Genomic DNA, 25,041 nt, shown 5'->3' on the forward strand with positions numbered 1-25,041 from the left:
CAGAGTAAAGCTAGTATTTATGCAAAAAAATATTTTCCTGGAGCTCCCCAAATTTCAAGATTTTCCCTGGCTTTTTGTTATTCAAACATACCATACCCTATTATGGGTTATTTCAGGCTGATTCCTTCATCTGACAAATGAACAGTTCTCTAGCAAATAACTTCAAATTTTACCAAAGTGCTAAGTCCCAGAGAAGAAATATGTAATAACATAATTATTTAATATAGTGCCTAGTGTCATTCTGTATAATGCTCTACTAAGAGGAAGTGAACCACTGTAACTTCTAGAAATCCAGATAAGGGAAGACATTTCCTAATTAATCCTCTCTCAGCAAGCCAGTAATAGCATCATTTTCTTGAACTGCTTAGAGGACTTTTTTTTGTAAATCCAGATACACACACATAGGCTGGATATATCCTTCATGTAAATGTGTTACGAGTAGAAGCTCTATGCACAATATTTTTTTTAAGTTACTATTGAATAAATTAATTTTGATCAGCAATAGCATGCCCAATTCCAGAAGACATATAGACCCCCACAGACTCCCTCCCCCATCATTATTAAACAACTTTTTTCTGCCCTTTCTGGGGCAAAGGAGTCCACAGACAAGAACTTTAAAAACGCCTTGAGGCAGAACTCAAGAATGCTGTGATATAAGACACATTCCTCTGGAGCTGGAAAGTTGAGCTGTTACACCACTGAGTTTAAACCAGAGCCCACAAGTACCCACCCTACTTTAGCAGCATCTCATTATCCTCTTTCTTTATCTTAGTGCAAAGTGACCACACGAGCCACTCCAGCAATGCAACATAAAGCAACAGAACATGAGGGCACTAAACTTCCATAACTAATGGAACCATAAGGCCCTGAACAGTTCTTAAGCCACTTTGTAAAGCACCAAAGAAAGAAATATTTGTATTGGTATTATTCCAAAGACTTCACATCAAAAATCACCAAGCCAGTTACACACCATCACTACACAGCTACTTTGTTTTTCATGTCATTACAGACACTATAGACAGAGGTTCTTAGAAAACATGAGGATTTTTTTTTCTTTTTGTATGGATGCATCAATTGCAAAAAAACCCAACCAAAAAAATCCCAACCAAACAAAAGAAACCCCATAACCTCCATAGTCAATCTATCATGAAAAGACCCAAGTGTCAGCCTCAAGCTAATACAGCTTTCTTTTTTTGGGGAAGGCAAAATCATTCCTTCCAATAATTAAAATGGGGATTGCCACCAAATAAAACCCAAAAGTGTTATCTGAACCCTTCTACAGTATAAGTAACACACATTTAAAATGCTAAAATACTGCTTTTATTTCAATAATACAATTCACAAAATAGTACTTCAAAGATTTTTGTGGGACAACTCAAGGTGTAAAGAAATCAGACCTACAGTTGAGCTCCTGGTTCTTCCTTCTTTTGCAAGATTTCTGACATGACCGAATGCTCCTTTTTCCTAATCACAGAGAAGAAACTGAGGCCTAGAGTTACTGTTCTTTTCATGGTGACAAAACCATATGCATCTTTAGAGCAATACTTCAGTGCACAACAGAACCACCACAAGAAACCAAGGTAGAGAAGGTGCCTTCCTTTGGGCTTCTTATTCAAATTAAGTCTAACTTTTTTACTTCTTTCTAGCAGATGAAGAAGTGCTAAAAGAAATTGCTAGCAAGTCACTCATTGACTGCAAAGTGAAAAGCTTCCTAGAATGTACATAGTGTTTCTTTTTCTAGCTTGTACCTGTTCTGCCTAAAGAACTGGCAGAATAACAAAATGTAATTTTAAATTTAAATGCAGTAATTTAGAGATGTACAGTGATATTGTAAAGTTAAAGTAAAACTCTGAGACAAGAAAGTATGGGTTAAGGGGGTTTGGGGATTTTTTTGCTTCCCTCCATAATCACCATGAGGAACAAACGAATTTATTGTTCACAGATAATATTCTGTTCGAATGAGGTCAACAGCAGGACAGAGCACCATATATCAGAACTGATACATACTTTGTACATACCTTCCTGGTAAGAGGTTATTTAAATCTAATTACCTTGATTTGTATTAAGTTCTAACAAAATAATTAGTACTTCCATAGTTCTTTTGTATCCAGAACTTGTTCTTTTGTCAGAGGCAGGGTAGTAAGAAAAATTACCATGACAAAAGACCACAGAGAAGGACAACAAAAGAGACAGATTTACTGCAAGTCTGATTCCTTAGTTACATCCTTGGCTCCTTTCCTATTTCCTTGTAATAACTGCTTGGAATAGCAATCTTGAAATCCAAATTTTTAAAAATTAATTTTAAGAATGGCATTTGTTTCAGTTCTCTTTATTGTATTAGTCAGTATCAAAAGGCTCACTTGCCAGAAGTTCCCCTTGCCCATCTGTCAGATTTTCAAACCAAAAGCCTTGACTCTTCCCTCTTGTTTTTGCCTGAATTTCAATGAAAAACTTGTAAATAGGTGAAATTTTAATTTGTTTCAGTCTCCTCCTTATTAAAAAAAAAGACATTTACGCAGAACACACAGGAGGTTGCTAGGACACTGCATATGCATTCTGCTTATGCTAATCAACATGGTCTCATCTACTTCTGAATTTTACCTACAATCAGTTATTACTCCTTGTTTAATACTCTCAGTGCAAGTCCCCTTCTGCAAGTACTACTTCTGCACTTGTATTAGTCCATGACAAAACAAACAAGATACATGAAACACAAACAAGCAATGTGCTCTCTACAGTTACAGAATTAATGTACTTTCCTAATGTAACAGATTTGATTGCTCAGGACTGAAATAACAGCGGACAGATTATTAACATCTGGCATAACTGCATTGAGTTTTCATGGCCAGGTTTTAGTAGTGGGATGGGTGGAAGATGCTAGAAGCTTTCCCCATGTCCAGCACAGCCAATCCCTGGTAGCTCCAAGATGGATGTGCCACTAGCCAAGGGTGAGCCAACTGGAAGTGACAGTAACGCCTTTGTGACAAGATACTTCAGAAAAAGAATAAAAAGTTAGTTATTGGGCAGGTGTAATTGCATCAAGAGAAAAGTGGAGAGAGAATACGTGAGAAGAACGAATCTAGAGACACCAATGTCAGTGCAGAAGGAAGGGGAGGTGGTTCTCTAGACACCAGAGCTAAGCTTTCTCTGCAGTCCATGGAGACCCACATGGATGTGGAGATCCACCTGTTCCACATGGAGGAGACCCACATCAGAGTAGGTGGATGCCTGAGGAGGCTGTGACCCTGTGGGGGCTCATACTGGAACAGGCACCTGGCAGGGACCTGCAGATCTGGGGAAAGGTTTCCTGCCAAGATTTGTGACTGCATGGAGGACCCATGTTGGAGCAGGCTGTGCCTGAAGGACTGTACCCTGTGAGGGAAGAGTGCAGGAAGAGTAACCCATGTTGCAGCAGTTTGTGGAGTTGTTGCCTGTAGGATAGTTCTCCATGGACTTCTCCAGCATGAGTCTATTTCCTGTGGGAGGGACCCCACACCAGAGCAGTACAAGGACGCCTCCCACTGAGCACCAGCAGGAACAATGTGTGATGAATTGGGCATAACCCCCATTCCCTGTTTCCCTATGCTGATGGGGAGAGGAAATACAGCTGGGAAGGAGGGAAGGTTTGGGGTTTTTTTAAGGTCTTCTTTCACTTCTCATTATCCAGCTCTGAGTTTTTTTACTAAGAAATTCAATTCATATTTGTCATTTGAGTCTGTTTTTGCCCATAATGGTATTTGATGAGTGATCTCTCCTGGTTCTTATCACAACTCATGAACCCTTTGTTATATTTTCTCTCCCCTGTGCAGTTGCAGAGGGAGTGACAGAGGGGCTTTGATGGATGCCTGGAATCCAGCAAGCATCAACCTACTACACTACCAAAACAAGTTCAGGCACAGATATAGACCACTTACACGAAAACACAGCTAATACACCAAGGAAGTAAATCTCAATCTTGCCTACTGATTTTAAAGATCTGCAAGTGATGCAGAGGTTTAAAATAGGTAGAAAATTTAATAGAAAATCTTTCATGTTCCCAGCCTTCAAGAGAGAGACTGGCAGCAAAGACGCTGGACCCAGTCTGCAAGCAACCAGGGAAGAACGAGATCCAAACCAGCAGGAACACAAAGAAAGTGTATCAGCTTGTTAGGCGTGGATCAGCCTTTTCCTTCTTTCAGCAAGGCCCATGCAAGAAATCTCTTCCTGTGTGCAGGCAGAGAGCCAGCTGAATTGTAGATGAAGGTCTGCTATGTACCACTGCTCCTCTTTTTTCTCTGTGGCACAGGCTAAAAGCTGATCTTAAGTAGCGTGGTAGGAGCCCACCAGCAGTGTACAAGGGGGACTGGGGAAGCAAATCAGGTGTTAGAAGCACATTCAGACAGCTTGCACCATCCAAATGCTGCAGCAAAACAACTTAATATATGTTCTTTGCTTACTGTGCAAGTACAAAGAAAAGCATGGTGGCCTGAAGTACCATTAAGATGGTTAGCAACCTTCAGTGACGTGCACCATGTGTGTTTCTTACAGGAGTAATAATCCATTAGTGCTCACGTACGTTTTCATACAGTCCTGAAAGACTTGGAAGCTGTCCTCAGGACAATAAGCATTAGACAATGAGAAGTTAATTACAGCTCACAGAAATTCTGTTCAGCAAGATAGCTCTTAAATATCGCCATGTGTCCCAGTGTAGAATGAGTATGACCAAATTTGCCTTAGCATCTCTTCACAAAACCTTCCTGAGATCAGGCAGTCATGCAGATACAGATACATGATTTAGCTGTATCATTTCAACCACTAAGAGTGTACCAAGAACTTTATTACCACATGGACTTTCAAGAGTCATTACTGACCCTTGATCTGAGTCCACTGAGAACCAGCCTTGATCTGACTCCTTGAGAGCCAGGCAGACTGCAAGTGCTGAAAGATAACAGCCAATCAAAGCACATTAGAGAGTTGAGACAGAAAGAATTGAATACTGAGCCTCCTCTTATCTAGGTTATGATGAGATAGTCCTTTTTCTTTGAAATTAAAATGTTTACTGAGCTTCCTCCATATTCTTCAAGAACATCTTTGGTGCCCTACAAGAAACGTCAAGTTATTTTCCTATCAGGCCCTTGTGAAAAATTTTCCAATTTGTCATCATTATATTTTTCAGTACTTTTTGATAGAGGTTTCCATCTATATGGTGCTTTGGCTTTTGCTTTAGCCAAAACAAGTTGCAGTAACAAAGGGGAAAGGCAACACTGCATGGCATGCCAGTTTCAATCCCTACAAAGAATGATGAGGTGTTAACTGTCAATTCTGGTACCATTTAAAGATGGTTTCTTACTTACTAGTATGGAAGTGGAAGTATTATGTACTCAGAGTCCTGTTATGCTTGTCTGTGATTTGGGCTAGCAGCTTTTCTAGCAGAGTTGAAAGTGATGGAAACCAACTTCTTGAGGTCAGGTGAAGCCAATTGACCTTCCCCACTATTAGCACCATTCTGTATGTACATCAGCTACAGAACGTACATTCTGTATGTAACAGCTAGCAGATTTTCCACACATTCCAACGTCAGTCTTACAGAAAGTCATTAATCCTGTGGAAGCACCCAGATCCTAGTGATAACAGATCTCATAGGTTTTGGTTCACCGTTTCATGAGCCACAGCTGGATATTAGTGGCTTCAAGAAGAATGAGGGTTACTTTTCTAGAGCCAGGGCCAACTTAGATACTTTTGTTGCTTAAACAAAGATTTGCAGTACTGAAAACAAACATCACAGGAACAGATCCACGAAGTACAACTGACACAATGTTATCTGACACTGAGTCAGCTCTTCTTCCTGTTCCACCAAATTCCAAATTATTATGCTTTACTAGAAAGACAAAAAACCATCTGCCTTAGTATTCAAAGCAATACAAAACCAACTTGATTAAGATTTCTAAAATGCCATCATATCCTTCAGCCTTCAGGTAGTTCCTACTGCAGGATCTTCAGTTCTGTTTCATCATCACAAGTCACTATGGAGATACATGTCATTCAGAAGGAGAAATCATTGCAGTGAAAATACTGACACCTGCAGCTTCAAAATTTTGTTATTAAGGACATTGTGCATGGTAACAAAGCCACTAGTTAGTTCTAAGTGGCAAAACAGAGGGCCAAATGATCAAATGAATTCTGAAGGAATACAAACTGAATTTACAAAAATTAACAGTTTAAATGGTAGCCAAGTTACAGCTCTGCCATAAATTAGCAGATAAAACTACAGAAGAGTTGCCCTGAAAGCAAATAATAAACATTTCTAGAGAGATGAAATTCTGTCTTGCATGCTTGCAACAGATGCACACCTACCACAGCCTCACATGTTCAAAAGGTGAATGTCTTCTCCTTCCTGTTCTCTCCCCTCTGTAGCTGTGGATCATTACAGAGAAAACTGGCTTACATGAAACCAACTCACAGCATCTCAGAAGGCAGTCTTCCCAGGCTCCAAACAGTCAGAGAAAAGACAAAGCCTCTACAAAAGGGGATTCCAAGCATATATCTAATATACATGTCTGAATTACCCTCCACAGGAGCCTGTCATGGCAAGAGGCACATCTGTCCTAAGTGCTTACTCAAGCCATATAAATCTCTCTGGTCTGGTATAAACAAGCTATTTCAATTACAGAAGTTCCCCTACACACAAGCTGTTAAGAGAGACATCTGGTGAAAACCAATTTACTTATCATTCCAAGACTACCTCAGTGGTCTAAACATGCACAAAATTAAGTAGTCAGAAATATATTGTTCTATTAGTATGACAGCTAATGTAAAGCCACACTGGTACTACTGTAATATAAGTCTCAAGTAAAACTATCCTTTTGTCCACAAAGGCACCTGAAGGTCATCTCTCATTGCATCTTGCACCATTCACCTTAATAATCACTGAATCATTTGAAAAGTCAATGGTGAACACCACTGAGAAACACCCAAAGCCTTAATGCAAGTAAGATGTCACTCCAGATATTATACAGCTGTGTTTTCACTACTCATGTATCTACTAGAAAGACTTAAGAGCAGATATACAGATACAGCAAAACAAAATAAAGATAGGGGGATAAAGATGTATAACCATTGAGGGACATAAAGCTATATATCCTTTGATCTACTTGTACCTATGTTTTAAAACACCTGAAGAGACTGGGTAAACCACATATACAAATCACTTCTACTTCTTAGCCACTGCATTAGGAACTTTAAAACTGCTGAGCAAATTTTGTTTTGGGAATATTTTGAACTTTGCTGTAGTGCTGCAATGCAAATAACTGCATTGTTGATAAACTCTTTTTTCTGCTTAACACAGCTTATTTGTATTACAATGCTTTTCCTCTTTTCAATTATGCTAGAAGCTCTAAGTCTGAATTTCTTTCCTTCTGCCAGAACATATACATTTGTATCCCTTTCCTTTAATTTTCTTCTTCTTAAACCCATCTTCTCTCCTTCTAAACATGCTCCTCTATCCTACACAGACAGAAAAACCATCTGCAGCAAGTTTTTCAATCTGATCACTTAAACAAATATAATGAATCTTTTACTGAGGTTTCAAGTTAGTCACTACAAAACCTCAGTCATATACCTCCTATTTTTAATCCAACACTATACTACCTCCTGTGTGCACAAAAAAGGTAGTTCAAAGAGGTAGACTGCTTTCACCAAGGGAAATTTTTCACAAGGTAAATTAAGAAGAAAAGTTTGGCAATGAAATTAACAGCTGCTGCTTTAATTCTCTGTTCTGCTCACATTACACCAGCAAAACAAGAAAATGTATTATACCCTCCTTTCACAAACAGATACTCCCCCTGGAAGGTGGTAACATTATAAGGCTTTTTCCTTGTTTCTCTTTGAATGATTGTTTTAGTTTCCAGACACACTTTTGAACAGTTTCAACAGCATTCTTCCTGTCCAGTGGGCCAAAGCAATGGGGAACAGCTAGTAAGGAAAAATAAACACCTAAACATATTCTGATCCAGTTGATAGCAACATCAAAGAACTGGTAGAAAATGGCTCCTCAACTGTCAACATTAAGTGTCAAGGCAGAAAAATATGGTCATAAATGCCTTTTTCTGGTTTCTGAGCCTAAAGAAAGGATTAGGTTAATCTGCATAGTTTAGTGCTGAACAGAATACTCCTTTGCTTTGCTTGTGTTACAAGCTGACTCATTACTTCAGAAGTAGAACAACATTCAGGAAGGAACTACTACAGTATTATCTTCCACAGCAAAAATATATTCCACTTTTATTTATCAAAGTAGAAGAAAGGGGCTGCTGCTCTACTGCATGAAATAGTATGAACAGCCAGGCATACCAAAGCTGGCTTCAGCTTTTTCAACTATGCTGCTGTGGTATTCCCAGTTTATTTAGCACACAGTACACCAAGAAAATAAAGAAGTTCCTGACTTAAAAGGCAAAAGTTGGTAATAACAATACCAAGGAAATCAGGATTACCCTGCAATACCACCACAAGAGTTTACCACCAAACTGCCCATTGCCCCTGTACTTCATGACAACAGCTATATCAATACCTTCATACTCCATTTCTCAGTCCAGAGAATGTGTGTGCATTAAGAAATGTGAAAAAATTGCAAAAAAAATCTAAGACAGTCTCTTGTATGGTCCAGCTCACACCAAGTCAATTATCTCTGCATGATGCTACTCAGTAAACCTGGAGCACAAGAATAGAAAGCTATTAGCTAATGAATGTCAGGCCTGATGGAAATGGTCACAATAATTAGGTGAAGGAGAAATAGATAAAGAAGTAAGAGCAGGACTGAGTGTAATGAAAACTGAAAGGATACAGAAAGAAATCTGTAAGGAAGAAGGTTAGAAGACAAGGAAACCTGTGGAGGATAAGAGCTGGATTTGTTATCTGTGGTACACCAGGGTATAATTCTAACTTGATGGATGATTGCTGGCTTCATACTTAACTTCCATATAACTTCTCCCCTGCAGAGACAATATAGTCAGATTTTAGTGCCAGTGTAACTACTACTCTTTTATTGAAATACAACAGGCAGACCATGAAAAAAATCACTACCTAGTGATAAAGCAATATTAACTTATGTATTCTACAGTAATATTTTAAAGTTTTATCAATTTTTCATAGAGACCTGTGCCATTCAACAGTGTTTCTAGGAGGCCAGGGTGGCTATCAGTGCTTTGAAACAAGTTGGGAGAACAAAGTTTCAGAAGCTCTTTTGCCACCAATATAAGAAAAACTGACTATAAAGGAACTCCAAGCAAGCCTGAACTTAAAGGGACCTCCTGCACCTGGAGACAAAGCAAGTGGTGGATGTCCCAGGCGAGGCCCTGACTGCTGGCTACCAGACACAGCACCTGGAGGATGCAGAGTTGAGAATGCATGAAACCCTTAAAGGTGCTGGCAATACCCAACACCTGTAAGTGTCAGCGCACTTGAGCAGTTCCAGTTCAGTCTCCACCAACATTAACACTGCTGTGGGTTAAGTGCTTTGCCCCCCAACATTCTACAAATGCAGCAAGCAGTCACATCAAAACAAGAGGAAAATCTCCAGCAAAAGCACTCAGCCTGTAAATGTATCCCACTCACACCCATTCCCAGGAGCCACAACCCATTACTTGGTGCAGTGTTTTTGTCCCCTTAGGGCGACATCAGCAGCTGACATAGGCCAAGAGCTAGACGGCAGCAAGAGCAATGGGTGGGAGTGACAACAGAGGAAGGACTATAAATATGAAAAATGTTATTGTTATTTCACTTGCTGTAGAAACATTCAATTCTAATATTTAAATCATTACCTAGCTGGATTCGGTGAAGTTTCTTGCACAGTCTCTCTTTTTATTTGGACTCTAAACAAGGTTACTGCTTCACTTCCAATGCTTCAGCATATCTACTTTCATTTTGTTAAGATTGAAGATAGGTGAAAAGACCACTAGTTATGACCTGGAAGGCTGAAAAATGGCAAGGGAAGTCAAACTCGCACAAAATGGCATTATTTCACCTGACTTTTGTCTACCAGAATAATACCACACCTTTTTGACACAGTTGGGTGTTTTTACAGATCATTCCAGAGTAACTGAAGCACCAATGGACACAACAGCCTAGTACTGGATTTGTTTTCCCATAGGCTTTTGCTCATCTGCTACTGTACAATCACTATTTCAAAGATCACTAAGGCCAGCTGTAAACAGGGAACTACTGTTACCCTGTCCTAGCTGGGATGTGAAAGACCCCTGCCAGGAGTACCACTGTGGGTGGGAATACTGGACACATTTTATTTCTTCCTTCATTTTGAAAACAGAACAGCCTACTGTGGCTTTACTGACCAAAATGGAAAATACCTAAATGCAAACTACCAAAAGTGGTCAGATGGTAAATAAGCATCAGCCCGTTTACTTCCTCCATTGAAATAATTCAGGTACTGAAAAGAGATAGATCAGATACTGAGTCCATCAAATCTCAGGTACAGAACTTTAATGAAAGAACAAAGTAAAACCTTAATGAAAACCAATGCTGTTTCACTCCAAGACCCTTAAATGCAAAACATGAGCAGGGTTTCAGTTCTAAATAATGCAAGTCATTTCTGTGGTATGATTTAAGAGGAATCCAGGGAGGTACTACCATTAAAACCTCTCTCTGTTGCCAATACAGCAGAAGTCTCAAGTGCAAGAGTCGAAGGAAACAGAAAATATTTTCATTTCCAAACAAATCCAAATTTATCCAAAAATTGCTTAATACAGATCTCCCAAGAAAGCTAAAGGCTTACTGAAGTCAAAGGTTTGCCAGAGCAGATAAAAGACTGAGTAATATCACAGGATCCAGACTCTACCACCCACCCACGGAAGAATATGTCCAAAACTGAGCCAATCTGTTACAGGAAACTTGGTTTTGAACAAAGAATCTTTTCACTCAGCCACGTATGTTTTCTAAGGGATGTTTTTCAGACCACAGAATACTTATGCAAGCAAGAAGAGCTCTGAAGGAGGTTTATTTAATTTTAATTTCTTCACTGACACACATAGACCCTGGAATTTCACAACTGGGACATGCAATTTCAGCCTACAGAATTTTATTCATTCATCTCTCCACAATATAGGCATAATTTGCACTTTGTACAAATCCCTTTCACTGTCTTCTAGATCTATTTCCAGACCAAATACTTTCAACTACTGCAAGGCTGTGAAATTCATGCAAATGTAGATTAATACTTTTAAATTAAGACTAAGTCAGAAAAATCAGATAAGCATATTTTGCTTCTTGCATGGGACAATTACTACTTTTTTTACTTGCTTTTATCTGAAAAAAGAATTATAAGTTTCACTGTACTCTGAAGAAATGCAATGCAGTCTGAAATCTTCAGTGTTTTTATATGTAAGGTATTATAGTAATACAAGTATTGAGCATTTTCCTCTAGCTTTTGAACAGTCCTTATTTCAAGAAGACAAGTATTCATAAATTAAACAAACATATTCTTGAATACTGTTCCACTGAACTTACTCTGATTGTTCCAATCCTATTTTCCCCTTCTATAAATAAGCAAAACTTCCCAAGATACACGTCAGCTCAGATGCTGGAGGTGACAAAACCTGGGTGTCAGATAAAAAGATAGCCTTAATAGCCTTCATGCTGCTGCATTGTCTCAGAGAGACAGGGCATAGCTATCAAGTCTGCAGTTAGCCTAACAAGTCAAAAAAGCAGTGCTATTGCAAAGGGAACGGGGACTGAGGTTGCCAGGCAATCCTTTTTTTAAATTATTAAGTCCTTTTGGCAGTACACTGGCATTCTGTCTTGAGGACAGAACTAAGCATTTGGGAAAGGATTTCAAAAATTCGCTCCAAAATGAGACCTCATATTGTAGCAGTTTGCCAAAATCTAATTTGCAATTTTAGCTGTACCTTCCACAGTCAGCCTGCACAGCTTTGCTTCACAAGTATCCAGATAATGAGCAATCTGCTCTTGATCCTGCATTCAGAGTACTTAAAGTGATTAACAGATCTGCACATGGAATAAGTCCGGGCTTTCTGCATGCAGCCTTTACATACCTTCTGTTGGGTACTCTGCCATTCATTTCAGCAGGACTGCAGCTTTATTCTAATATCTGTTTGAGGTACAGAAGGCTAAGTGTTGCATGAGATGCTAGAGAGGACAGAATTTAAGACCCACTCAAAATTTCACATCTTAGAAGCAAAACCAAAACCCACACATATTGCCTCTAGTAATAAGAAAATATTTTGTATCTTATTACTAACGATTCAGCAACAGTACATTAAAAAATATATGTACACCTTGGAACCAATACCTCCTTAATTACTGGGTACGAGTCAGGGTTCAGCAAATCCATAAAGCTGCATGACTGTCCTCTTCTATCAACCTAGAGGAGGTGATGGATGTGACAGCACATCAGTTCTTGGATTTTAAGCCATGCAGTACAGTAACTCTAAAGAGCTAATGCATAATGGGGGAGGGGAGAGGAAAGGCCTCCAAAGCCCCGATATATTTAGAATCGATCCTTTCACCTAGCCAGGCTGTAAAAAGTCTTATCGCTTTAGTGATCTGTACAAAACACTCTGAATGCTCAGGTGAGTTTCTGGGGAAAAAAGAGCTGTCCAGTTCTGGTTTCAGACTAAATCCTACCATACTGCTGACACTGCAACAACCTCTAGCTCAGGCAAGGATTATTGTACTCTTCATAATCAGTTAAATGCTCCAAGGAAAAAATATAATTACATCTGTACTCAACACAGGGCATTGCTAAATTGTAACACTTTGAAAGCCTGCAACACTTCAAGAACTGTATTAAGCAATAACAAAAAAAGGAAAGGAAAGAGTAAAATCACATGAATGGTATTCATCACTCAAGAGACTGTCTGAAAAGATATTTAATAATATGCTGGTTCAGTGGGAGCTGTTTCCAGGCAAAAATAAACATGAAATTCACGATGGAAAAGGTAGCCCAAACTGTTTTGGTTTAGTTTCAATTAAGACATCTTTATGAAACAGTAAGTAAAACCAACACCAACTCATTCATGGAATAAGCTGGTACTCCAAAATCTAGAAGGTAAGGAAGACAAAACTTCACAGGCAGCAGCACAATCCACACCATAAGCTGGGGTGTTTTATGGGGTTTTTAAAATCACATTCAACCTAAAATATTTTTTAAAAGGTAGAGAGGTGTATTTTCATTCATCAGAACAAATGTTAAAAGGCATTTAGATACAAAATCAACACCATGCTACATCTGACAACAGGAAAACTCAAGAGTTTCTTGGATACTGCTGAGTTTGACCTTAAAGTGAGCAGAACAAGTTGTCAGCTGCTGAGAAAGAGTGGATTCCTGCACTATTGTACATGAAAATCCACACAAGATTTTCAATGGAGCTATCAAAAAGCTCTTGACTTTTAGATGTGCTACATTTCTGATAGATATTTTTTGACCCAGCTTACCCTGTGATTAAAGATTCTAACTACAATAACAATAACCTGATGAAGTATTAGGAATATTCTGTGGTTCCTAGAGAACCATAATCATATCAAAACCACACATTACGTGACTGATTACATAAACAAAGAAAAAGCTAATCAATAAACGTAGGGCAATTCTGACAACACTTCAACAAACAGAATTGGGCATATCAAGTTCTATTAATCAAAGTTATCGTATTTTTCTTATTCTCAGGATCCTTGAACAATGCAAAGTCAAAAGAACTAAAGACTATTCTCTAACATCTTTCCATAGGCACATACTCATAAAGGAGAAACAACAGGAAATGCAATGCCTTTGTGATAGGTGGACCACACGGCCTGGTCCGCATACATCCCACCACTCTTATATGTACCATCCTTACAGCAATTATTCATAGTAGCATTTCTTTTTAGTATACCAGGAACCTCCCAGGAATCTCCAATTTAAGCACAGAAATTGTTGCAATAAAATCTTAGTGATAAAATTATTGACCTGTTACTAGTAAGTGGAGCTGCTGGCACATTGACTATCATTTGCTACACATCTTAATAATTAGTCTGTACATAGGCAAAGAGGAAGCCATGTTTGCATTTTAAATTTTTCCAACTGTAATACAAACAGGAGATCCCAATATTTCTCAATGGCCAAACCAAAATCTAGGAGCCTGTTTCACAATGCATCAGAGATGGATGTACAGAAAACTGGGAGCTTGGCTTGCAGCTGTAAAATTATCCCAGACGTAAGACATGCAGCATTCAAAACACATACAGAATTTCAGAGACAGTTTGAAATCCCTATGTGCACAAGATAAGGCTTTCTTTTTTGGGAGTGTATTTTTGTTTTTAATAAAAAATGGGGTTATAATAAATGTGTGAGCAGTACAACAACACCTCTAGAAAGCTTCATGGAAGGGCTGTGTGTGGCAGGAATACAAACACTTCATAGCAAGGCTGTGTCCTCCGGCTACTTCCTTCCCAAGAGGGCCCAAAGTGATGCTGCACCAAGCTGCCATTCCCACCACAATGACTATTCTGCAGACTGGGACACAACAATTTACCATTCTGTGGGCAAGAGCTCTTCTTTCTGAACTTAAGAAACAGTGATGAAACCAAACCACACAGTTCTGAATTGTTATGCTTTGGAATAGTTTGTTTCCTCAGTGCATGAGTTTCTGTTACTATTTGTGAAAAATGCATGTATTTTATGATTGGTTTTTTGCAAAAATTAAAAAGAATATTATATGTGTTGTGTTAGAAAGTAATGCTGTATTAATTCTCTTAAGTACTGTGTTAAATATAGTTTTAGGTTATAAAAATTGTTAAAATAGAAACTATGCTATGTAAGATGCTTTGTTTAACAGAAAGGGCTTGCAGCGAGATAGCAGCCACAGGACACCTAAATCTTTCAGAGAAAGGGAATTTATTGCCTTCTTATCAGAAGAAACAAACTTCTTCCCACCTTGCAGGCGCTGTTAGGATTAGAAGGAAGAAGTTGACACTGACCAGACAGATCCTGTGTTTGAATGGAATTTGTGCATCATGTATGATGTGTATGAATATGCAGCGGGCTATTGTTCTTAAGGGTTAATCCTTGGTTAGCAGGGGTCCTTTTTTGGGCTTGTGATGCCCAGAAAAGGTACCCAGACATCCGTAACTCTTTGTTTTTATTGTCTCATATTGTCTTAATTCAATTTTTCCAAATTGTTATTACTCTAATTGTGTTACTATTTTTTAACCATTTTATTACTATTAAACTTTTAAAAATTTTAAAAACAAGTGATTGACATTTTTCACACTCTTTCTTTTTCATATCTGCAAAAAGCTCGGGTCTGAGGAAGACTTTCCATTAGCAGTGGGACAATTAACAAGCAATTAGCAGACACTCCAGTCAACTTTGGCAACCTTTTGGCAGTCAAAGTTGACCGACATAAACTATTCTAGAACCAGAAAGCAAACACATACCAAAAAGCAGCTACTTCTAACCATGTGCTATGCCCTGTATTCTTTCAAACAACTTCAGGTTTCCCTTGTCCTGTCATAAGGAAATGCATGCAGTCATCAAGCTGGGATGTAACTTAAAATTAAAGAATCATCTTGGATGATGAATCATCACTTCAAAGAGCAAGACTGTGTTTTATGTCTGATGCTTCAAGAGCAAGTTTGCTTCAGGTATGTTGAAATTCTGAATGGAATTGTTTGATAAAAAAAGGAAAAGTGAAGCTGCTGACAGAAGTCAGTCAAAATTAAAATTAAGTTTATTGATGTGGAAGAAAAAAAAAAAAAAGCGGAGATCAAGGAATTATTCTAGCTTCCCAGAGATACCACAAGGCTCTTCTCACCCTTAACTGGCTCCTTAGAAATTTCAGAAGAACACAGCTCTGTCACAGATGGTCAGAAGTGAATTCAGGGGATGCCTACAGACACCTACTGCATGACCATGCTTAGGTCTGTTCTACACTTCCATTAGCACAATTTGAATAAAGTGCTTCATACCACAATTCCAAGTTAGTTTTTCTTAGGAGCAGAGAGAACCCAGCAAAAATGTACACAGTGGCTCAATTACATAAAAAGAATATTAGCTAGGGTTTCAAATGTAATAGACACAAAATAATTTCTTAAAAACAAGAGGTACTCTTTCCATACTTGTCTATTAGATTCCATTGCTGAAGTTGCCTTTTTACTACATAGTGTGGGCAGGAGGACACCAAAGTGTTCTTGTGGACATCAAACATTTCATAAAGAGTCACATTTTTGACTTGCACCTAACAGTAAAGATATCAATCTATATTCAACTGAAACAAACTATTTACAGAAGATGTATGCCATTTTGAAATTCTCAGAAATCTACTAAGACATGAAAATAAGACTGCAACATGAAAGCATCTGTCAAACCTCTCTCAGAAGAAAATAGCTGCACTAATTTACAAAAGCTAATGAAGAAAAAATCCAGTAAAGTACCAAAGCACAACACAGAAACTGTCACATTATTTCTGTGAATTCCTGATATTTTAACATCTTAAAAATTAGCAACACTTTCAGCCATAATTAACATCTTCTGGACTAATAATACATAATTTTTTTCCTCCTTTTCAGTGAAAATGTGTAGTACTAATGGCATCAATTTCCTCATTATATTACCACAAGCAAAAAATTATGGCTATTTGGAATTTTTTTTAACTACAATACAAGTGACCATCATCTCCCAGCTGCTGTCTTTCACACCACCTGTCCCTCCATGAAACTTCACCTTTTTACCACTTTCCTCTTACAGGCCAGGGAACTATCCAACTAAGGCCAGACCAACTACTCACCCAGTGCAAAGCATTCAGACACCACCGAAATAGCTTCACAATATTCTACATGAAGCATTACTCAGTCTTTTAATTGCACTGACAAAGGAAATCCATTCTGATAGAAGGTACAACACTGGAGAGTTAGTCAGCAAATGACACTGGAGTACCAGAAGCAGCAATAATAACTGCGTGGGGTTCCAAACTGCTCTGCCAACATACATTCAGCAGACCTTGTAAGAGTTCTTTCTCCTCTACACCTCTGCCAGACAGGAAGAGGCTTACAAGAACTGTTCCTTGTCTGAAAAGACCAACAGAAGAGTGTCAACTATGACTGGATTAAAATAAAAAACAAGGAATATTTTAAGTCCTAGGAACAACTATCCATAAACCAGGTGGAAAGTCAGCTCTACTGGCATCTTTACGAACAGATAAAGGCTTAATTACATTAAATAAGCAAAGCTATAACACAGTTTCAAATTCTTTCAGAAAGCTAGAACTTGGAATAATCTCGGGACATCACAAGCTTACACTAGTGATCCAAAAAGTATGAGAGGTAAAGACTTCAAACAACTTGAAAGGAAAAACTACTGACTTGGCTGAATCAGAATTGTTGGGGTTTATTTTGGCCTCTGTCCTTTCCTCTTTCTTTGACCTTGGCAATGTCACTTTGCTGCTAATCTTCTGTGCCACTTTGTGGAACACAACCATGGTGACTTTTAAAAAGCACTTCGCTAACTGGCATGAACACCTTCAGCAAAATCTTTCAATGTAGTGCAAATAACAAACATGTTTTGCTGAGACAGTAAAAAAAATCAAATATGCTTTTGCTAGCTCTCCATAGTATTAGTTAATTGGCTTTATTCCTATAGCAATGCTGGCATATCTAACACTGACAGACAGACAGGACCAACTTTGTTATTTACAATACTTCACTAAAACCAACAGGACTGTCTCTTTTTGATCCTAAGCATCATGTGCCAGGCACTTTTCTCTGGCCAGAAATAAGACTTGAATCAGATGAGAGATAAAAGAAAGGGAAACTCTTAAGAGCTATTCTAAGCACAGTCATGTTGATGTCAGTGGGCATTTCTAGTTGCTTTTTTTCCCTACAGCTCAGCATTTAGATTATTTAGGTGCTTTCACATTGGGAAAGGCCTACTAAGGATTCCATAGCATATGCTCAATGGCTCACCAATGTGCAGCTGAAGAAGGAAAGAAGGAAATATCACCACATGAAGAGAAGCAGCAGCAGCCACTGAGGATTCTGTCAGATTAGTAAGATGAATTTTCATATGGAATAACTTGAATCCCTTAAATGCCCAAAATAAAACAAAAATACTTATCTCCACAAACAGCAGAACCAAATAGTTTCATAAATTACCTTTTTTCTCTCATGTGGTTATATGACTGACATATGAGTTGGTAATGCCATCGGAACACTTGTCTACCAGACTTAATGCCAGCTGAACTCAGACTCAAGAAAATAATTTCACCATCGCTAAAACTAAATTACAGGTGTACAATTCATTCTGTAAAGACCTTTCTGTACTCACTTCCTGATTGCATCCCCAAAACAATAAAACAGGCAGCCCTCAGAACCTCCAAGATTTACATTAAGTCTTCCTCAAACAAACACAGTACTAAACATACAAAGCACTTTTCCTACAATCTAAATGTATTAGCATTAAATGTTAAGTTACGAAAATGTAAAGAAGAAAAAAAAATTTTAGAAAACTATAGAACAGAAAAAATTTCCTTCTTTTCACCAAAAAAGATGGATAACATCTCTTTTTGGCTAAAAAGATGGATAGCATTTGGAGTGCTTTTTGATGAGGAATATCTCAAGAAAGAGACATCTCCTGGAATTTTCAAATAATCATCTGAAGTTCAGTTCAGATGAACTAAAGTGAACTTATCTCCCAAAGTAATCAAAACCCTACGTTCTTCATTACGCTACCAGAAATGCTGACAACTATTCTGAGCGTTGTTTTGGTACAGGAGTCCACCAAGCTGCAACAGTTTAAATCAAAAAAGATGTTTTCTCCAAATCCTTATATAATGGGGTAATTTCTCAGACTTGCATTAGGGTGCCCACTTGATACGCTCAAGATGTAATGTGACCTGCTTAAAAGATTCATCATCAAGCACAGTCCTTATGCATTCTGTGTCTGCCTAAATATAAGCAGACATCTGACAACAAGGCATTCTCTGATTTTTTTCTATTCTAGTAGAAAGAAGGATCCTAAATAAGGCAATTCTGCTCTTTCCCACTGCCTGATCTTGTTCTCTACCTCCCAAATTAACTCATCCTGCAGCTTCATAGGCACTGTGTGGATCCCAGCTGGTGCCTGAAGGCAAGATGAGATGTACAAGAATCACAATCTATTACTTAACGTAGGCAGTAGCAATCAATAGATCAATACAGCTGATGCTGCCATGACAGCTCTACAGCACTTGGAGATGTTTAGCACACGTGGGAAATGCATCTGCAAGAATCCTTTCCAAGCTCTTGCCAGCAGAACCTCTTTCCTCACCACAGACACATCACTGCCTGTCACCTAGTGGGTGGTAACTTGTGCAAAGGAAATGCTACAAGCTTGTAATTCTACAAGCACAAAGCTAACAAGATAACCTGCTCTCCATTACACATGGTAATTAAGAAAACAGTTCATCAGAAAAACAGACAAAATGCAAGCTATACATTAATCAGGATGCAATCATATACTCAGCCCAGTAATCTCTACAAAACTACTAAAAAGCTTTCCACAGGAAACAGAGCAGAGAAATTTCTAAGATGCTTATTATATATAAGAGAAAAGGGATTTCAGCTATGCAGTGACAGAATAATCAAGAAATACATGACTTAGGCAGCTCAAAGTTGTTCATCCTACAATCCCTATCCCCACAAAAAAGCTCCACCATTGTCATAATCTAATATTTATGATGCTTGCTCTGTAGGTGCACTCAGAAAATAACATGCATTTCAAATGTTTAAAATAGCATACATTTTAAATTTCTCTTCAACCACAGAGCACAGAATGAAGAACTTCATTGTTTAATAAACAGCTGTTGCAATGTGTCGAGCCCATACCCGAGGCTACTAATTTATCTAATTTCAAAAGAGAAAAACAAACCAATAATTTTTCCTTAAAGTATCTTAAGTCCTTTCCTCCACTACCAGCTCCTACATTCATTTACTTTCCCAAATGTAATATTGCTTGCTCCAGTCTTATCTGGGATAGAATTTTCCAATACCCATCATTTCTCTGCTAGATCTGATGCTATCTTGGTCACAACCACCATGTAAATTCTGTATCTTTCCCCTTCAAACACAGAGCGTCTCTGATTTTTTTCAGAGGCATTCTGACTCATTCTTCCCCTTTCTTTACTTTTGTGTCCTCCCAAATGATGGAAATTATAGAAATACATGTAGCAACCTCTCACTGGCCATTTACAGTGCAGCACAATTACACTCTGCTAATTCTTTGCGACAAGAGCCATTTACTCTTGTTGTTGACAATCCATGTGTTTTCTAGCATCCCTATCTGTCTGGCTGGCAACACTGTGCACTGGGTGTCCCTCTGGTTGGCCTGGTTCTCTTGCTGAAGCTTTTCCCTTTTACAACTAGAAGTCTCTGGTCTAAATAAAACAGTAAAGTACTAGAAGCTGACAGATTTTTATCTTAGAAATAACTTATCTTAATAACTTAATAATTCTAAACCTCAACTAGCACTTAGCAAGGAAATATTAATGGTCTGTTAGCAAAATAAGCAGGTAAATAGTTTCTTAGGTAAGGAGGAAAGGCACAACACTGAAAGGCAATTATTTCTCATTCACAGATGCAGCCAGTCATTCATTAAGTCATGCAGCAAATAACTTCCAATTTTACAACATTTATCACCATGCCCATATATTTGCCATTTTTAAGGGAAGGGTTTAGACATCAGGAAATCTTTATTGATATTAAGATTGCCTTACTCTAACAAAATGGGAAACTTGTTACTGTAAGTACAATACTGTAGAAACTAGCATGAATGCTCTTATAGTTCCTTTTTTTTCCACTAACAAAAACTAATAATACATTTTTTACTCTTCCACAACCAAGTAAATGCATGGCCACAATGTAAGAGACCACAAAAACATAGGAAGATACTGGAAATGTACAGCATTGCAATGGTTAATGCTAGTGAATCTATTTAAGACACTAAAATTCCCATCTATCAGACCTCTCTGCTAATGTCCCTGCCCTTAAAGCAAAAGGGAACATATGCCTGCATCCCAGCCACCCAGTTCATAGAGCTTCTTATCAACTCAAGCCATAAATAACAATGAGTTCATACTAACACACCAATCTAAACCACTACATCCAACATGCAGGTCTGTGTTTGCTCTTGCCGTCTAGACACAGACAAGCAGACAGAAAGGCTAAACAGCTGCATACTGCATCGGGAAAGGAAATTATGATCTTTAAACCACTGCAGTACTTTGCTCCCACACCCGTAAACAACATTCTATGTGTGTGTTTGACTTTGAGAAGTTAAAGTTTGTGAAAAGAGACACACTACAAGAACAGCACCCAAGCAACACACAGTAAAGCTGTATTACAGAGCAGCTGAAATCACCATGATTTCCACAATCCTAACTACCAAAGATTCCCTTGCTCTCTAATGGGTGAGCTGTATCATGTAAAGCATCACAAATATCAGCTGAAGTCCTGAGTGACATTTTATTCACATGAGTTAATGTTTTTGTCAACACCAGCTCTAGGATGGATGAAGAGAAAATCCAATTCTGCTGGGATCAGTTAAATCTCCCATAAGGAAAACAGGCTTGCATCTCATCTATACAGCAAAATCTAGCAAGTATAATGAAAGCCTAGGAGCATTTACCCTTACAAAGAAGCACTTCTTCTTCCAAAAAGTGGAAGAATAATACACATTTTAAGTTCAAGTTTATTCTAAGGTTTTCTAACATACAGAAGTCTGTTGAAATGGCAATAAAACCTGGACACTATATGAATATACTGGCAAAGCATGGTTCATTCACAGTTGCTTTTCCATCCGATCATTTAAGCTGCTTCTACAGATTGAAAGCACTCACATGTTTCCTGTGATCTCTAGCACCATACTGCATAAAAATAAACCCTTCTGGGATTGAATTAGAGGATACAGTGGTTCACTAAATTAACACTACTCCCCTCTTTCCTTTGTATGATTTTCTTCCCCAAAACCATGTCCCAGCACCCTGACTGTTCACTGTATAGCACTTACTGTTGCTGGACTTGAGGTCACGGTGAATTATGGGAACAATTGCTTCCTCGTGCAGGTAGTTCATTCCCCTGGCAATCTGCACTGCCCAGTTCACCAGTATGTCAGGAGGTATCCTTTTACCAGACAGCACCCTATTGAGCGATCCTCCGCGGGCAAACTCCATGATCAGGCAAAGGTTAGGTTCCTTCAAGCACACGCCCCTGAGGGCAATGATGTTGGGATGCTTTAACATTGCAAAGAGCTTGGCCTCCTGGCGGACATTCTCAATGGTCTGGCTGATGTCCTCATCGGGGTCATAGCGAGCTGCCTTGACAGCAACCTCATCTCCTATCCATACAGCTCGATAGACTTTTCCGAAGCCCCCTATGCCAATGATTTCCTCCAGAACAAGCTCTGAGAAGTCGATCTCTAGGACTAGGAAAGAGACAAAAAAAGATGTAAGCATTTAGTAACTATGCACTCTGTACATCAGCTGAAGGTCCACGCTGGCCAACTCACCCCTGCCCTTGGAGGAAGGGCCAACTTTCACCAAAACAATACAAAGGAAAGCAGTGGGCCTTTCTGACAACCCTTTAGTGCTGAATAGTATGGTAAAACACACCTTGCAGTGTCATAAAACTGGCATGAAGTACTCACTGTAAATGGTAAAACAATAGAATAGCCTTCTCTTACCACAGTTAAACCCTATTACTACTGATGCTCCTGCCCCTACCCTCCCTTAAGGATAAACTCTCAATGACACTACCAGATTCTGAAAATGAAAAACACACTCACCAGCTTATCTTCGCTGTGTTCACAATACAGTGCTTATATGTAAAACAGCTAAAACACAAAATGCATGTTCTTCTCCATTTCTCCCTTATTTGAATGGCTTTTGTTGAACTGCCACAACAATCTTTTAGTCCTTCCCAAATCACACTTATTCTTCCACACCTCTCCAGGCTTTGCAGATTTGGTCCCCACAAGAGATCTGTTAACCAGTTCTGACATAACCAACAACAGTGTGACACACAGATGGATCAAACCATATACTGAGTGCACAGAACAATCAATAAGAAAAACATTTCTTGATTAATGCATACTGCATTTCTGTTACAAAAACTTCCTATTCCCATACACTAACAGCTATACTTAACAGGCTGACACAAAAGGATGCAGCTGGCTCAATTCAGCACACAAACTGCACCTGGAGCAAAAGCAATAGGAAATTGTATCCTGTACAACTGTACACTAAACACAGTTTATATGGGTGGCCAAAAGAACCCATCTAACACTGACTAATGTAGAATAAAATTCCACATACTGACCAACAAAAACATGTTGACACAGCTTCATTTTCAGTAGTGGAAGGCTACCACTGATGCTACTCTGTATGACATTTGCATGGTTACCAAATACAGTCAATGACATTTTAAAAAGTTTTAAAGGAAGAGTACCATAATGCAAGATTTTAACAAAAAGTCACCATGTCTTTTAATATTTTCCTGCATTTGAAATGCCAGATCTGACATGGTTCTCCTGCCTTGTCTAGCAGAACTGAAACTAAGCATGTAAGGGAGCAGGTTAGATCCCCCTTAAATAAAGTAGTCTCCTTATTCCAATCAAATGCCTTTCCAATGTATAAGTCTACAGTACAAGACTATGTCACAAAACTGTATGGAGTTAATACAAATGCTTCTGTCCACAGCTGCAGGCTTGTACTTTGTCTGAGTTCTTCCTTTCCTGAACATGATTTTTAGAAGTTGGCTTACTTTTTGAAGTTAGTCAAACCTATGAGTTACTTTAATAAGGATGCCTTTGCTGCCTTTCCTAGTGTTCCACGAACAAAAGACTAACAGGAAACAAGATAGAAAACTGACTAAGAAAGTCTGCCAAGAAAGAAGGAGAAAAGGTCTCTTCCACTCCAGAACATGAAGAGAATTTATTTTTATGCTACTGTGAATACGTATTTTGGGTAACACTCTGAGCTTCAAGGATTTGTGCAACAAAGAAGATTTCAGTCCTACAGTAGTAACCTTGGTGTTCAAATGCTTGAAACAGATTACTAGAAAACATGAAAGGAGTAAATTCTGAGCGGAAACACTGAAATTTTAGAACAAGACTGTAATGACATTAACTCTAAATGTGAGACTATCCTGCCACTGGGAATACACAAAGAGTCGCTCTTGTATTTCTCATTAGTAAAAGACCTAAAGAAATCAGATGTTGAGTCCTATCTCTTCAGTCAATAGAATTTCAGCATTGCTAGAATCCTCACTTAACCTGCTTCTAGGAACAAGGTCAGTTCAAAAACTGAAAATGAACAAACACGCATCCCACACCACCGGGGTGCCAGCTGCGGACAGACAGCGTTCAGGTGCTGCTCACAGCGGGTGTTCTGCTCGGGCATTGCACGGATTAAGAGGACGCCGAGGAGGCGCCGAGCGAGCGGCCGCGGGCCCGCAGGTGCTGAAGGGACAGCTCCGGCGGCAGCGGGGACCGGACGGGACGGGCCGGGACAGCCCCGCGGGCAGCGCCCCGGCTTCCCCCCATCCGCCCCGATCCTGGGGAGAACCGCGGCAGTAAGGGGGCAGGCAGGAGAACAAGATGGGCAAAGGAAACCGAAGGGCTGGAAAGCAGAACACTTTGTGTGCCGCCACCCATTTTCCATCAGAAAAAGCACATCCCTGCTGGATGCACAAATTAATAGGGGTGGGATGTAAAACCGAGAGACTTCAGCTTCCACATGAAACCCAATGCATGACATTGAATGTTCTTTTATCTGGAAGTACGATCTTAGTATAGTTTGAAAATGTATACTTCTGTAAGGCAAACTGGCCAGCTTACCCTCATGGGTAGCTTATTAATAAAAGCCCCTGATTTTTAAAAAATGTTTTGTTTAGGGTTTTTAAGCCTAAATTCAGTATTTTCTACTGAATTAGTTTATTCATTTTCATAGTTTGAGTTATACAGGTACATTAGGGTGCAAAACACTTGGTTTTTGTCACATTTCTAAACTCCAGCGTCATTTGGCAGCTGTGCTG

General features: G+C 38.9%; 1 protein-coding gene across 2 annotated transcripts in view; it reads right to left on the reverse strand.

The window, feature by feature from the left end:
• Window positions 1–25,041, reverse strand: part of MAP3K9 (mitogen-activated protein kinase kinase kinase 9) — a 58,817-nt gene that overhangs the window by 30,803 nt on the left and 2,973 nt on the right. For both annotated transcript variants that reach the window (XR_001332605.3, XM_014266255.3), the window contains exon 2: window positions 22,019–22,432. Coding sequence is in view for 1 of the 2 variants with exons in the window: in XM_014266255.3 (XP_014121730.2) it covers window positions 22,019–22,432 (414 nt within the window). In the remaining variant the exon portion in view is untranslated. The remainder of the gene's footprint in view (window positions 1–22,018; window positions 22,433–25,041) is intronic.

This window comes from Zonotrichia albicollis, chromosome 6, assembly GCF_047830755.1.
Source record: "Zonotrichia albicollis isolate bZonAlb1 chromosome 6, bZonAlb1.hap1, whole genome shotgun sequence".
NCBI classification, from domain to species: domain Eukaryota; kingdom Metazoa; phylum Chordata; class Aves; order Passeriformes; family Passerellidae; genus Zonotrichia; species Zonotrichia albicollis.